The sequence below is a fragment of the Coturnix japonica genome, chromosome 14, assembly GCF_054131305.1.
Source record: "Coturnix japonica strain WE chromosome 14, WE-NBRP24, whole genome shotgun sequence".
Classification (NCBI taxonomy): domain Eukaryota; kingdom Metazoa; phylum Chordata; class Aves; order Galliformes; family Phasianidae; genus Coturnix; species Coturnix japonica.
This window is the reverse complement of record NC_140676.1, coordinates 2,623,888-2,640,370: the sequence shown is the minus strand read 5'-3', so window position 1 is coordinate 2,640,370 and position 16,483 is coordinate 2,623,888. Positions and strand designations below refer to the sequence as shown.

General features: G+C 44.8%; 1 protein-coding gene across 4 annotated transcripts in view; it reads left to right on the top strand.

The window, feature by feature from the left end:
- Positions 1–16,483, top strand: part of LRRK1 (leucine rich repeat kinase 1) — a 61,200-nt gene that overhangs the window by 29,494 nt on the left and 15,223 nt on the right. For 3 of the 4 annotated variants that reach the window (XM_015873417.3, XM_015873416.3, XM_015873418.3), the window contains 11 exons: positions 2,387–2,516; positions 3,051–3,163; positions 4,011–4,225; positions 6,243–6,407; positions 7,743–7,915; positions 9,809–9,929; positions 10,114–10,273; positions 10,676–10,952; positions 13,675–13,846; positions 14,678–14,841; positions 15,595–15,734. In XM_015873417.3, the coding sequence (XP_015728903.2) occupies positions 2,387–2,516; positions 3,051–3,163; positions 4,011–4,225; positions 6,243–6,407; positions 7,743–7,915; positions 9,809–9,929; positions 10,114–10,273; positions 10,676–10,952; positions 13,675–13,846; positions 14,678–14,841; positions 15,595–15,734 (1,830 nt within the window). The remainder of the gene's footprint in view (positions 1–2,386; positions 2,517–3,050; positions 3,164–4,010; positions 4,226–6,242; positions 6,408–7,742; positions 7,916–9,808; positions 9,930–10,113; positions 10,274–10,675; positions 10,953–13,674; positions 13,847–14,677; positions 14,842–15,594; positions 15,735–16,483) is intronic. The other variant, XM_085515247.1, reaches the window with a different exon arrangement.

Below are 16,483 nucleotides of genomic sequence, written 5' to 3'. Positions count from 1 at the left end.
CCGGCTGCCTGGAGAATGGCTTGCTCTAAAAGCATCTTTGAGAACGCTTTCCTAGTGAGTTCCCCCCCAAAGCGTGCTTCTCCATCAATATGAATGGGTAAATCTGGTGAATGCACCAGGCTATAGTGAGGGAAAATGTACAGCTGTGTGAATCTTGCTGATCTGTGGAGTCTGACATCTATCTTCAGACCTCCTTTGTCAAGTGTTTCGGCAGCATTTCCCAAGGGGAGATAAAGTCAGGAGCAGTGGGCAGAGCTAAAATCAGCTACAGAAGGAACTGCTGCCCTGGTGGGAATTTCTGGGTTGCAAACCCAGCATAACTCTTCTATGTAAGGCTGGAAGGGCTGGACTCTGCATTGGTACCATCTAAAAATCCTTGATAATGGCCTGGTGCAACCCAGAGCTGCCTGAGGTTGCTGCAGGTTGCAGCAGGGCTTGGAGTAGACTACCTGGCTGGTGCCATGTTGAATAGCCACAGAGACAGAGCAAAGCCAGCTCATCATTTTCTCTCTGTTCCTTTGCCAAGTATAGCTTGGTGAGACTACAGGATGTGGCCAGGAATTTAAGGAACATCAAGAGAAAACAGAAGCTGGAATACATCAGCTGCTCACAGAAATCTCCCGGCGAGGTGGAGGGCAGGTTTTCACATGATTTTTTACCAACAAAGCTATTTACTTAAGATTATTTAAAGAAAGTAATTCATGGATGCTCACTATACCTGATTGATCAATCTCAGAATAACTTCTTGCTCACGCACGCGGCATTGGTGGCATTTACTCATCCAAAAATATATTTTCAAGATGGGATTTGTTTTAATTTTTCTAAAGTTCTTTAAAAGAAAATTTGAGCACGAGCCAGAGAAGTCATAAATAACTCATGAATAAATAATTGCACTTCATAAACACCTTGAGCCTGCTTCCAGTATAGTAGAGTCCTTTTCACCTTGGACTCTTCGGTGAATTGAGTATTGCAGCTATTTTGGGTGCTTGCTCCTACGTGTCCAGGAGGGACTAAATCTGTGCCTGGGTACGTGCTGAAGAGGAACAATGACAAGTTTAAGTCCACCATGAGCCAGAAAGGAAAGAAATGGAATCCACGAAAAAAAACCCTGCTGTTCTCCTAAAATAATCCCAGAGATGAATTATTGCCTTTTAGAAAACTTAAAGGCAGATTGTGACACCCTGCCTGCACTGAGCCGTCCTGACATGTATGGAGCAGACATCTGCAGACAGTGGGACTCTTTCTCACTTCTTTCTGATCATAGCTCAGGCCTGGAATGCTGTTAAAATGAGAACTGGGAAGTTTCTCCTGTGAAAACCTCTTCCATTTTCTTTCTTTATTTCTTGTTAAATGGAGTTCCAGTTCCTCAAACCTTCTTGGTAAGGGAAGATCTTGGTGGAAGTACAGCTGTGTTCATCCTGGAGGAAGGATGTGCATCAGGTCTTAGAGCTGCTTTTATAGGCTCTGGAGGCAGCAGATGGTGCTGCTTGTTCTTTCCTAATCAGAGGCTCAAAGTCTGCATGTTCTTGTGTGGCCTGATTTTCCTTGACTTTGGGATGCTTCTTGGTAGATGTATGTGACAGTCTTAAGACAGCAATACAATTCATGGCAGCTTTTCATGCCGCTCTCCCTGGAGGTATTTGTGGAGCAAAATGATGCTCTTTGGAACCAGTTGAATTTTCCTTTGTCTGATCCTCCCCAGCAACAGCAAGTCAGCCATGCAATGTCACTGTTATTGCTTGGGTTGCTCCCAAAATAAGCCATATAGAAAGGCAGAAGTTCCATGAGACCTTGCAGTTATAAAACAGAGCAGCAATACAAATGCAAGCTGTACTTTACAGGCAGCATAGGTTAGCAGTCTGTCAGTTGCAATCTGGGTATTCATCTCTGTTGTTCCTGACACGATTTACCCCTATTGCACCAGGTGGCAACATGAAGGCCTGACCATAAATTTAGACCAATTTTGTTTCCTTTTTCAACATAAAGAAAGGGCATTGAGAACCACTTGTGCCTTTGGCACGCTGTTTCACTGCAGGCTGGTAGGCTGGAGTTGGAACAGTTTGCAAGGTGCTACCAGCAATAAGTAACAAAATGCCACATGTGCTCCAAAGTAGTTATCGTGGTAGGCCTGGGGTTCCTCTTTCAGCGCCCTGGTGATGGTCACCTTAAGCATGTGCATGTCTCTGACTTGCAAACACTGAGATGTGAGCGTTGATGTTTGGTCTCTGTTGAAGCCTCCTGGCTTTTCTGCTGTTGCTTTGTGGTGGTTCCTGCCAAGGAACATGACCTCATGTCCTGCCCACAGAGTGAAGGTGAAGGTTCTTGGTGCAGAGCCTCGGTGCTTGTTGTGTTTTGAAGGTGCAGTTTGTTTCCTGTCTTGTTTCAGGTCCTTTTGTGGAGTTCCCAGCATTTCTGAGCGATTCTCTGGAAGTCCTTTATCTGAATGACAATCAGCTGGAGTCCGTCCCGCAGTCCGTTTGCCTTCTGAAAGGTTTAACAGAACTTTATTTGGGAAAGTAAGTCCGTGTTCTGGGAATGCTGGGCAGCGTTATTTCCATGTTGTTTTAGTGACCAATCCTCTGTGAAGCCCCACCCCAGATGTCCAGTGCCTTTGAAGTCACAAAGCTGGAAACAGTGAACCCCTTGTTCGAGCCGTGCCCATCATTTGCTTTAGATAAGGGGGAGGCCAGCCTTATGAATTAGGGAAGATGATCTAATGCTTTGAACATAGGCCTGGGAATCTAGCGTGCCTCTATTTAGTTCTGGCTTTTTGCTGTCTGCTTCTATAGCGTTTGAGTCGATAATTCATAATTTTTGCCTGTATTTTCTCAACTGTCCAATAAAAATGATTACTCTTGTCTGCCCCAGAGGATACACTGAGGCTATGCATCACTTTTAGGATGGAAATTACTATTAAAGTGCTGAATGGTCTTATTAAAATGTTAATGGAAGATTTCTATGAGGAGAGAATAGTGTAATGTGAGAGTCCGTGAGAGAAGCTACTTAGACACAAAGCCTGGTTGTTGGTAGATGTATTTGTTTTTGTACAGTAACCCTGGTATCCGAGAGCTTCCTCCAGAACTTGGACAGCTGGCTAATCTCTGGCAGCTGGATATCGAGGAACTAAGTATCAGCAATGTTCCTGCAGAGATCAGAAAGGAGGGTAAGTCTGATCCAGTCAGTTCTTTATTACATTGACTGAACGTATAATGAAAGTAGCTTCTTTTCAACCGTCCTGAACAGGAACATTGTGAGCCCCAAACCTTATTGCACTTAACTGGAGTTGCATAGGGTGAAGCTCAACACATCCACAGGTCTGATAGCGCTGTGTTATGGCACCATTTAAGGTAGATTGCATGTGGAAGTGATGACTTAACCAATGCAGCACTTCATTTGCAGCATTCATGCTGGATGAACTCCATGGCTTGCTTCCTAAATGCCTATGGTTTAGGGTGTATAGTCACTCTGTTTCTAAAGGCTGAAGCATTTAGGATCAGTAGTCACAGTCACATTGCAATAACTTTATTGTAAGCTGCAAGGTTTTTGGATCAATTACAATACTGTCTTCTTTTTTGTGTGTTGTAACAAAAAAATCCTGCGGGAATGAAGTTATTAGGAATTATCCCTTCTCTCCAGCACAAGACTAAATCTAATTTTAAGTAGAAACATAAAAGTAGAAGGGAAAACAGTATTTTCCAATACTAAATTAGTATTTTATGTTTCCTTTGAGCTTCTGAAGCATATGAGCCACGGCGTTTGTTTCTTCTTACAGTGCTCCATTGTGGAGTCTCAGAGCAGTGACCTTTTTTGGGCTCTCTGTCTCAGGTTTGTCCACTGGAGGTTTCTTTGTTTATTCTCTGGGTCATCTCAGCCCACAGAGAAACTTCAAGGAAAATATTAATTCAGCTGATACGTCTGCAGCAATGGGTTTTGTGCAGTCCAGCTGTACACATGTGCATTTGTAACCGCTAACTACAGATAAAGCCTGTCTTCTTCCCCCCTCGCTGTAGGCCCTAAAACAGTGCTGGCGTACCTACGAGCACAGCTGCGCAAAGCAGAGAAGTGTAAGCTGATGAAGATGATCGTCATTGGTCCTCCACGGCAGGGAAAGTCAACTCTGGTTGAGATCCTCCAGACAGGAAAAGTCCCTCAGATGATGCACAGTGACGCCACTATACGTACAACAAAATGGGAGCTACCCAAGCCAGTGGGACACAAGGCAAAGGTGAAGAGCAGTTGAAGATGTGTATTAACCCTAACAGGCTGTCTGTGCCCCACGGGGATCCTATGGGGCTGAAAGTGCCCAATGAATGTGGTTTCCCTTTACCCATGAAGCACACCTCACAAGTGACCTTGTAGAGTTGTCACAATCCCTCTGTTTCATTTCCAGTTGATGTAAGAGATCAGTTCTGTTTTCCTTAGAATTCAACCTTGACTTTTCATCCTAAAGAGTGAGAGCGATTTGTAGACTGCCTGAATTTTGGGTTTCCCAGCTTGGGTGGCTTTTGGACACTATTTTGAGAGAATATTTTAAATCAACTTCTCTAAAGCAGATTGTCCATTCTTATGGGGCCACAATATGGGGCACTGAACCTAAGGCTTGACTCCCTTGGTGACAGAACTATTCTAAATGTGGAAGATGGGTGGAAGGTAGGATGCCTGAGCTCTGGTTATGATCCCAGGAGATATCTAAGGCATACTTTAAACATCCAGTTCTCAGGCGGCTCATCCAGAGGGTATGTCAATCCATACTGAGCTAATTTGTGCAGCACTGTATTAATTCAAGTATTTGAGAGATTTGTAGGTGGCCCTTTCTGCTGCCATACAGGGATCAGAGCGTGCAGAATTGGTCCTGGGCTGTTGACAGAGCTGAGGATGTGCAAACACATGGCTCTCAATTTTCAGATGAGAGCCATGGCCACCAGGCTGTTTTGGAAGGGGTGAAGGAGCCTGCTGAGTTCAGCTATTATACAGCCGAGTGCCAAGCCAGAGACAGAAAGAAAAAGAGCAAGCACAGCCCAGCTCTTTAAGGAGAAGGCTTTGGTGGGAGAAGAGCTGTGCATTTTGTGTTGTAGAGTAATTGAATAAAACAAAAACCTAGACAGTGCAGGAAACCGAAGTGGGATCCAGGTTTCTGAACAGGCTGTTGTCCCTTCCTCTGAGTCTGTCTTTCCATACAAGTACCCACAGCTCAAGGTCTCTTGGATGAACAAGGCAGCCCTGGTGCTAGTTAGGGTTTGGTTTAAACAATATGGAAATTCTTCCAGCTGTTCCTAGGAGACTTCAGACTGGGACTGTGCTAGGAGATTGGAGCCATGCTGAGATGCTTGACTCCTTTCTGCAATCTTATGGGGCAAGATTAGCATGTGGGATCAGACAGTGCTTGGACCTGGATCGATAAACAGAGCTCACTTAGGGTTATGTGATGTTATCAGAGGATGGGGGCTGGAGAAGAGTTCCTGCCCAGCCACCAGCTCCTTGCTTCCCCAGAGTTAGATGATTCAGGGACAGAGCCTCCAAAACATATAGATACATTTTACCAAATGCCATTCAAGCAGAAAGCTGTACTGCTCTTAGTGCTGTCGTGGGCCTGCACTGTGGAATGGATGCTGAACTGAAGAGACTGCCGTTCACACATTCCCCTGAAGTCAGTGAGTGAATTACACTGAGCTGTAATTCTGGCTCGTCTCTGGTGTGGCACACTGACAGCCTCCAAGCAGCGTGCAGAATGTCTTTATGCAAGGCTGGAGAAGTTTCCCACCTCCAGGCACCTGAATTGGATCTGACTCAGTTGGGGCTGAGCTCCACAGAGTGATTTCAGTGGGGGGTTTCCTGTTCCCTGTATCAGTGGCAGATAACCAGCTCCAGCAGCGCTGTCGAGTGTGGCGCGGATGAGGATGAAGCAGTTTCTGTAGCAGTTTCTATTCAAGATGCAGAAAAGTACAGGGCTCAGAATGAAATCCTTGTTTGCACTGGAGAATCCACAGCATTAACTGGAGATTTACCAGCATCAAGGGCACCTCTATTATTTTAGCAGCAAGTAATTAGTCTTTATTTCCTGTGGGGAAGTGGTAGCCATGCTCAACAATTGCTTGTTGATTTTTCTTTCCTGCAGGCACAATTAGGACATTGAAACCCTCCTTGTGTCATACACTGTGCAGACGTAGGTTTATGCTTCAGCTATTATCTCGCTGTGATTTACTGCAACCATTTGATTTGAACACTTCTCTTTGTCTAAGTAGGTTGATTCAGTGGAGTTCAATGTCTGGGATATCGGAGGCCCGGCGAGCATGTCTACAGTCAATCAGTGTTTCTTCACAGACAAAGCATTGTATATAGTTGTATGGAACTTGGCACTGGGGGAAGAAGCTGTGGCAAACTTACAGTTCTGGTTGCTGAACATTGAGGTAAGAAGTCACTGGTGGACTCCAGGGCATCTATTTATCAAGCCGTAGTTCAGCACATAGATATGCAATATTCCAGATTCCTTTTAGTCTGCTTTTAAGCGCTCTGTGTGAATTTTGCATAGCTTTTGGAATTAATTTTCCACTGCACTGTGGGCGTTATTGCTACATTTAAGGATTTAAGTATATCATCTGCTTTGTTCTCCCTCACACACGTCAGAGAGTGAAACAAAAGCTGATTTATAAACCCTTACTAAGTAAGGACAAACGTACTTATGTTGGAATTAGTGTTTGACCACACTGTGCTCTAAGGGAGTTCTGGAGCACCTTCTTTTCTGTGTGGGTTAGGCACATGTTAGTCTTGAAGTGAAGGTTTTAACACTTCAGATCCAGATAAGCTGGAGTGTATCTCCATGTCTGCTGAGCCTCAGAGCTACAGTGAATTAATTGGCATAGGCTGATTTTTATTCAGTGCTCATTACTTGATATCTGCCTTTACATTATGTACACAGACAGGGGCTCTACACTAGTGCCCCTTGGAAGAAACATCTTGACATTGCAATGATGTTAGCTTAATATTCGACAGCAATCAAAAGCGCAAGCTAAGTAACAAAGCAGAGAAGATAATTACTGTATTTCACACAGTGCGTATGTGGTCCTTCACACATCCCAGTTAGCACATAGCAGCTTCAGAAAAGATATAGAGAAATGAGAGCATCATGCTCATCATGTAAGTGTGGAAATGTTTTTGAATGCAGTGCAATTAAATAGACCTCTTCAACTTGGGAAAGGGGCAAATAGGGGTTGTAATAGGCTAGGTCACAAGAAGATAGGGCAAAAACCCTGAGAAAGAATTAGTTCACGGTCTGTAGACAAACTAGGAGAGATCAAATGAGAGAGTGAGATGGTGGTTTAAAATAAAAATAGGAACAGGGTATTTTTCTGTGGTTGAAGTCCTTTTGATCCACAGGCTGATCCCTGCTTAAACTTTAGCAATCCCGTTGTACTTGGCAGCGTGTTTCCTGAAATCTGGGTATTTTCCAGTTCTGTGATAGAATCATGGAAGGATTGGAAGAAACCACAAGATCAACTCATCCGTTCCTTTGCACTGATTCAAGATTGAGTAGATTTGGGCATTTCTAGCCATTTATCTCATCTCTCCATATGCTTCCAGTGCAAATGTTTGTATTACTTCCCTAGGTGTCCTTCCTGGAGTGTCACCTACCTTCTCCAGGGTATCAAAGTTAGATCTTCCAGCTACAGGTTTAGCTCGTTTCTCCTTCCTCTGAGCAGATATAGTTTTCTAGATTAGATCATTGTCCATGTTTTCTCTTGCAGGCCAAAGCTCCAAATTCAGCAGTGTTAGTGGTAGGAACACACCTTGATTTAATTGAAACCAAATTCCGTGTCGAGAGGATAGCAACGCTGAGGGCTTATGTCCTGGCTCTCTGTCGCTCTCCCTCTGGATCCAGAGCAACTGGTTTCCCAGATATCACATTCAAGCACCTGCAGTAAGTACTTGCGTGTTTGTCTTTGTGAAGCTCAGTCACTCTATTTTATGTCACTTTAAACAATTTTGGTAATACTTGATCTCCTTGGCAACAGAACCAATTTGAAGACTTGTCAGCATGGCATTTTATCTATTTTTGATTGAGATAACGTGGTATAATCAGAGAGGAGTTCAGTGCTGTGCAGGGGTGTGATCATGGGGCTGAAGCTGAAAGCTTTAAAGTCGTGACCTTGGCCATGTCTTTCAGTGCTCCTGCTCTGCTCTGCCTTCTCACTGGTTAGATGCTGAGTGGGTTTATTAACTAGTCACAGGGAGAGAACATGCAGATTGAGTAATTAATGCTGCAAAGCTTATTTTACCAGGCATGACGACTACATGGGGGGTGCTGCAGGGTTTGGGAGGGGAGGCTGCGTAGGAACCTCTTGGCTGCCTGAGCACCGTGAGAGGTGAGTCAGCCCCATGAGCCACCAGCAGCCCAAAGCTGTGCCATTTCAGCTCTCTGCTTGTGATAGCACAGGGGTTGTGCTGCCTGTCACATCGGTGTCAGGCCATGGAGCCTCACACAGCTCCCTCCCATCTGATGGAGAATGCCCTTGGGAAGGGGAGGCATTCATGCTGGAGAAGAAGTGGCTCTGTCTGCCAAGAGAGTGCACAGCTCAGAGGGAGCATGGATGCAACTGGCTGGCACCAAACAGCGTGAGATTGCCAATGCCCGGGGCACGAGCAGGTGGCAGCTGGCAATAAAGAAGGGCCCTGCTATGTCCCATTGCGCTTCACATCTGCTGCCTGGCAGAGCTGTCAGGAGACCTCCCACACTCTGCTCTGCAAATGCAAGCTCTGCATCAGGCCCCCCAGCTGGCTCTTTCATCTGGCTGTGGCTGGGAGAAGTACCAGGGAGTGAGTGTGAGGCACGCAGACACACAGTGCAGAGGAGAACACGTTGTGGTTCAGTCCTCTAAATGTCTTTTCCTGTCACTGTGATCTCGTTCATTCTGTCTCAAGGGGACTTTCTCTCTTTCCCTGCCCCACATCCCTCCTGTTCCCCTTCACCTTCCCTTTTCCCAGCCTGCACTGAGCCCGATTCTGCTGGAGGAGTGTGCAGGGTGCATGGTGTAAAGCCCTGTATGATGAGCCTGGGGTGTGTTTGTCACTGTTGCCCTGCCAGCATCCCAATGAACACAGATTTCCTAGTGCCACTGGTGGCTGAGGTTTAAGATAAAGCTTGTTGCTTTAGAAAAGGATTTTCTGTCGGCCACAGGAACATGTGTGGGATCAGTTAGAAAGACCTTTTGTTGGGGAAAGTGGAAGAGAACTGCTCTTACTCAGCCCACAAAACGACCAGAAGTAGCAGGAGTTGGAAAGAGAAGTTTGTTAGCTATCAAAGCCAGAATGAAGGCCAGCTTTTAGGATCTAAGCACCAATTCCCAGATAACAGGACCCAGATGAGCAAGGGCCGGAATGAGAGTGGGAAAAGGTGTCTGGTAGTCATCATCATCTTTGCCTCTTTGATCTGAGGCTGAGAGGACTGGACTCATCTCCAGAGACAACACAGGATTTTCCTCATCTTTTAGTCTCTTCCAGGATGTGTGCAGCACTGAAGGGAAAAAGGGTGATGGCTTTGGTTGGTGTCCCAAGGAAGGCCTGATAGGTCACAGTGCATGGGGAATAGAAGAGCCCTGTGCAGCAAATGGAGCAAGCAGAGCAGAGTTTGGCTTAGTATTTATTTTCCAGACTTCTTAGTATTTTTCTCTGAAGCTGAAAATGCTCACTGACAGCCTTCCTCCCATTCATCTGACACAGGAAATTTAGTCAGTGATAAGAGAAAGCGAGCATGGAAAGGAAGCCAGCGTGCTGATAAGGTTTGGTAATCCTCACCCTTGCGTGACTTTTGCAGTGAGCTCTCATGTAAGACTTTGGAAGGCCTCGATGGACTCCGACAGCTGATTTTCCATGTCACTTGCAACATGAAGGACGTTGGCAGCTCAATTTGCTCGCAGAAACTTGCCGGGAGATTGGTGAGAATTGTGCTTTGTTGTGGTCTTCCTTCCCAGTGGCAGCTTTTTTCTGGGCTGGGTTTGGACTGGGAGGTGTATTTTGGGAGTTGCTGCTGCAGGAGGCATGCAAAGTACACAAAGTGTTTAGACAGATGATCACTGGTAGAGTGATTGCTGTCTGATCCTGCTGTTTTTCTCCTCGCAGATTCCAAGGAGTTACCTTAGTCTTCAAGAAGCCGTCCTTGCAGAACAGCATAAAAGAAGTCAGAATGATGATGTGCAGTATTTAACAGACAGACAGATAGAGCTGATCATTGAGCAAAACCCTGGAAACGATATCAAAGATTATGAGGACTTACAGACTGGTAGGTCATGGCAGGCTGATAATTTCTTGGCAATTAGTGTGTGACCAATTGAAACATTCAGTGAAGAATAGGGCCCTTGTCCTGTGCTATTTCTGGAGGCCTTGCTGTGCAGGAGCCAGAGACAGGCTTGGTGGGGTGGCAGAAGGGTGAAGGGGAGGTGTAATGGGGGCAGAAAAATGGATGGTTAGACAATGTGTGTGTGTTGGGGGGGGGATTTGCAATTGGAATGCCAGGTAGCAGCACTCCTCAGGTACGTGTTGTTTTTGCTTTGCTACGTACAGTCTATACCTGGTGTGAATAAAGCTGCTCATATCCCTCCTCATCTTCGCTGTGCTTTCCTAATGCTGCTCTGTTGCTCATCCACAATTCTGTTGTTTTTTGTTTATTTTCTTTTCCTTGCAGCAATTAATTTCCTCATAGAAACAGGTACACTACTGCATTTCCCAGACACAAGCCACGGCCTGAGAAATCTCTATTTCCTTGACCCCGTCTGGCTCTCTGAGTGTCTGCAGAGGATTTTCAACATCAAGAGCTCCAAGTCTGTAGCTAAAAACGGAGTCATCAGAGCAGAGGATCTCAGGATGCTGCTAGTTGGGACGGGCTTCACTGAACAAACTGAAGAGCAGTACTTCCAGTTCTTGGCCAAGTTTGAAATTGCCCTGCCAGTAGCCAATAACAGGTATGTTGATAATAAGAGATGCTTAGCTAGGCTGGAGGAAACTGGCCATTTAATCAGTGCTTGGCTGGCACAGCTGCAGCTAAGAGGGAATGTGAGGCTCCTGGCTGCTAGGCCTGAAAGATGGGCTGGAGTCATCTGTTTCTAATGGAAGATCCTCACTCCACGAGTATGGCAGAAGACTTTTGGTAGTCAGTAATTACATCAGCCCTGAAAGCACGACTGTTCTATTTCTAGTGAGTATTGCTTCAGTGGCTTGTGTGACTTCCTTATTTTTTAGCATCATCCAAAGCTGCTGATCAAGTTTGCCTAGAAATAGAGCAGGAAGCCTCATTCTCTTTAAATGTCAATGAATCTTCCTCCCTCCCTCCACCTCCCACCTCTCATCCCTTTTCCTTTGGTGGGCTGAGTTCCCTGCTATTTTTCTCTCTCCCATCTGCTTGGCGACCGCTTGTTGTTGGGTTAATGGTGAAGCCATCGTCATAGTGCAGTTCTGCTGCAGCATTTGCATTTCACTACCTTGCCCTTCCACCACAGCGTGGCTGTGTTGCCCTCAGCCTCTTGGGAGCTCTGAATGCCAGCACAAGTGCAGCATTCTTTGTGCTGTCATTATGCCTGTCACTTATCCAGTCCCGGATGCCAACAAATTTTCTCAGGCTTAACACAGATAAAGCAGTGATGTTTCTGCTTAGTCCAAAATGCCTTTTGGACTCCTCGTCTCTGTCTGCCATTTTTCTCTAAGAAAATCACGTTGTTTGAGCCTCAAGAACAAGGAAACTGCTTTTTCATGGCCTGCCCAATCTTTTTTTAGAGCGATTCAAGCCACATTAACAGAATATTCTTCCTATTGACAGACGGCAGCTCTAGCAGGTTGGATTCATTTAACGTGCTAGCCAGACACAGAGCAATTATTTGTTACCACACTTCTGCAGTTATTGTCTAAATGGCCAGATAGGATTTCTGTGCTGTGAGCAGAGAAAGCAGCTGCTGGTTTCTGTTCTGAAAGGGTGGATGGGGGCACGTTTCACATATTTCCAAAATTTGAGTTGGCTGTTGTTCAGGAGCATCAAATCTCCATCTGTATTGTAATCCGCTATATACTTGTGGTCCAGAAGGGCCTCACTGGCCTTCTTACCTCCGATGCTCATTGATTCTTTCTCTAATGCACTGAAGATTTGTTGGCTGTCGTAAAGTGTGTCCTCCACTTGTGTGGAGCAAGGTGCATTCCATTTCTCCACCTGAGGTGCATACAACTTAGCTTTGATCTGCTTGTAAAAATAGGGTTGAAAATACGGCCATCCTTACTTTAATTTGTAAGTGAAGAGAAATCTTTATCAGTTCTACATTCCAAAGATAATTTTACGGAAGGGATAATTTGATCACGTAAAACACCATCAGATGTTATGGACTGTGACATATGGAGAAGGCTGTTGTCCAGTGATAGGTACCTTTTCCAAAGTGACTTTTCAGTTTGTACAGAGTACTGCAGCTGCTGGAGAGAAAATATGATAGGCTTAAAGCGTTGGATTTGGACCCAACATTAGTTCTAGTGGTGTGTCCTGTCTCTGTCACTGTATGTTGTTGATCGGGGCCCTTGGCTGTTTGCCTCCTTGCTGTCATGATGCCCGTCAGTGATGAGCCCCAGATGCTGACAAATTTTCTCAGGCTCAACGCTGATGAAACAGAACTGTTCCTGCTTACAACCAAATGTGATTTAGGCTGATTTTGGATCGTGTAAGTTATTTGGTACAGAAAAGCATCACCGTTAAGAGATTTATTGGCAGGTATTGAAAGCCATAAGCTCGTAGCTTTCAAAACAGTTTTATGCTTCCAAAGTTTTAGCTTCCCAGATCGTGAGGATCAGAACAAATGGATACTCAGTGCTTACTGAGAGATCTGAAAACAATTTGAAGGTTTTCTGTGGGCCTCTGCTCCAGCACTGCTCTATTCTGGTAGCCCAGTAGCTCTGTGTTTCCTCCCACACCTGGGAAAAGATCCACTGCTGGACCTAGTCTATGCTTGCAGGATGAGATGGAAGAAGGCAGGGAACATCTCAGCTGGCATCAGCCTGGCACAGTGAGTCCTCGCTGTGGAAGTTTGTCAGGGCTACGGCAGGGAGTCCAGCAACACAGTGCATTAGGGAACACTGTCATACTGACGCATGGGATGCTTAATGCTTGGGGCTGGGATGAGAGCCAGAGCAGCCTCGTCCCTGCAGCCTGTAAATGTCTCATTGCCATCTCCCACCGCACCTACTCTCCCCACCTTCTGGGCTTAAAGAAGCTGAGCTGCTTTATGGTTTTGCATTTATCTTCTGTTGCACGTAGCAGCACAGCTGTATTCTTCTGTTTACTACCAGAGCACGGTAATAAAGATACCGAGCCTGAATGAGGCTCAACATCACAGCTGGTCTAACGACTCTTGTATTTTCGTGCATTTAATTTGTGATTACACAAATGTCCTGCTGATTACATCAATTTTAGCCCCGTCCAATAGCCCTGGCTGAATTATGTCATGTCTGTTTTGCCTCTGCTTGCTTCCATAGTGTAAATGAACTTCTCCATGTATTGCTGCAGCGCATTTAGCCTAAAAGCTTTTTTATATGCAGTAGGCTGTGCCATTAAAAATCTCTTTGGAGACTGAATCGCCTTATTATCCAGTAACAATGTACTCACTGTTACAAGCTGTAGCTGAAGTTTGAGCTGCTGAATTTGGTTTGTTTCAGCTACCTCCTCCCTCATCTGCTACCTACCAAACCAGCGTTAGATATCCATGGGTTCTGCCACCAGACCACAAACACCATCCAAAGGGTCTTCAAGATGAGTTTTGTCCCAGTTGGCTTCTGGCAAAGATTCATTGCACGAATGTTAATTAGCCTGGCAGAGATGGACCTCCAGGTAGGTGACTATACCTCTCTCTGCAAGCAAGAAAAGACTGTTGAAGTTAGTACTTGGGAGTGTTTCTTCCCATCCAGCCTGATTCAGTCATGGCCTTCAATATTATTACCTGCTGTTATTTCCCAGCAGAGATCTGGAATATCTCAGTCAAGTCAGCTTGGATCTATGTGGGTTTAAAAGAGGAAAAAGAAATTACAAGGCCATTGCCTTAATGAGATAATAAGTGCAAGCGGGCATCCCATTAGTAGCAGTGGTATGCATATTATGAAAGTAGTCTCTGTAAGGCTCTGAAAGCAATGTGAATTCTGTTGTTATATAGATGACTTTTTACAGCAGCTTATATCTGAAAATGCAGATCTGCTGGAAGCTGTAACAAATACCAGCAGAATATTCTGAGTATTGCTGTGGTATCTTCTTTAACAGCTACGTGTTTACACTGTGTTCTGTCATCAGTGTACAGAACGTGGAGAACATGTGCCTTGTGTTTGGAAGGTACTCCGAGTTCCAGGATTCTGAAACCATTTCATCATTTTACCTGTTCTAAAGGGCTGCCTTGGCAACTCCTTGCTTACCTCCCCACGGACACTGCATGACCTTAGAACACCTTTGCTAGTGACCTTATTCAGTCCTTAGTGAGGTAAATGGAAAGACATCTGCAGAGAAATAAGTACCAGGGCAGTGAATACAGTGAAGTTCTGCAGATTAATGGAAGTGTTATGGTAACATCTATGAAGGCCAGAAAAAGAGTCGTCATTATAATACTTGATTAAAACAATATTATTAGGAGAAATTTCAGTGTTTTAGCGGTTATCGTGCTTTTGTTTGTTTCAGCTGTTTGAAAACAAGAAGAACACCAAGACAAGAAACAAAAAGGTGACCATCTACAGCTTCACAGGCACCCAAAGAAACCGCTGCAGCACGTTCCGAGTCAAAAGGACTCACACTGTTTACTGGCAGGAAGGTCTGTTCGTTACCTTTGATGGAGGCTATCTTAGGTAATTTGTGTTTGTAATGCAGCATGCGTTACAGGGAACTAATAGAGTGTGTGAAGCACATCATCTGAATGGAGATGGATGGGCCTGACTCATTGTCAGTGCTCACTCATCGGTGGAAGAGGAGGCTCTTGTAATAGACATAACTCACCTGGTAACAGCTGGTGACAACAACAATGAGTAAGTGATTGCATGGCAGTTCTGAATATATCAGCCTTACGTGTTATTGCAGCCACGAATTTAAAGAGAGCTGAAAGCAGAAAGTGGTATTCAGAGCAGAACACTTTGCCAGGTAAAATCGTGCATTTACGCCTGCAAATATTTCCTTAAGTCAGTGAGTTTTCCAGTGACTCATTAAACCCCACCACTGTATGGCAGCAATCCAGGTGAGTGGAGGTGCTTCACTGCTATCAGACTGCATGTGACAGGAGCTATGGGCAGTGGGTGTAAGTTGGCCAAGGCAGAATATCTGCTGGTTGTGAGGCTGGAAGAAAGCTGCCACCCGTGTTCTTTCCCAGATAGTGGAATAGACTTTCATTTCTGCATTATCTGCAGGTGCATTTACTCTTCCAGTGCTTGGAAAGTCATTTGCAGAATGGATTGAATTGAAATTCGTATTCAAAGCCAAGGTTTTATTTTGATGTCCGGTGAACTGCATGTTATTTTGTAACTCAGCTTTCCTAGGAGAAATAAAGCTTGTTGACGCCGATTCTTCACAAAAGCTTCATTCCACTGTCCTTTGTCTTTCTTAAACAGTGTTGAGTCTTCTGATGTCAACTGGAAAAAGAAAAAAAGTGGGGGAATTAAAATCATTTGCCAGTCAGAAGCGAGAGACTTTTCAGCCATGGCGTTCATCACAGATCATGTCAACTCTTTGATAGACCAGTGGTTTCCTGGTAAGAGAACTGTTGTAATTTTCAGCGTGGTGTTATATCTGTATAACAGAAAATCCTTTGGGGAAGCTCTCTGGGTGTGCAGTGTTGTGTGTGAAAACCCCTCAGGTTCTGAGAGTCTCGAGTCAATAATGTCTGAGAGAAGCTGATAACCTGCGGACAGATTGAGATTCTTTGCTAGAAGCCATTGGTCTCCAACCACATGTCTTTCATCCCATCAATCTCAGCAAGCACAAGTGAAACATTATGGATGAAGCAAGACCTGCTTGTATAGGAATGAGGGTCTCTTCCCTTGCTCATAATAGAGGCAGGATTCCACCCAGACTACTTGGTGCTGTCCCTCAATGCCAAAACTCCTTTTGGGGTCAGCTGGGATCAGCTTTTTATCCCCCATTTTGAATAGCCTGTAATTAATAAAATTGTGATGTGAGAGGCATAAGCGAATACGATACCAGGGATTCTGTGCCAAGGTAACTTCCTTGACTCCAGCAGTTATTTTTCCTATGATCAGCTCAGATCATGCTGTTACCCAGCGGGCCATTTGCAACCCCAATACACTTTGTTTAAAACCAAAACAAAATCTCAAGTATTCTTTGTCATCTCATATCGGTCACTCAACGGTCTGGAGCACTGTGCCAAAATCTCTTAATTGGAGGTTCTCCCAAGGAAACAGTTGTCTCACATAATCATGTTCTGCGTGCTACAAACTTAAAAGAAGATTTTATTTGCCTTTAGATTAAAATAATGATAAT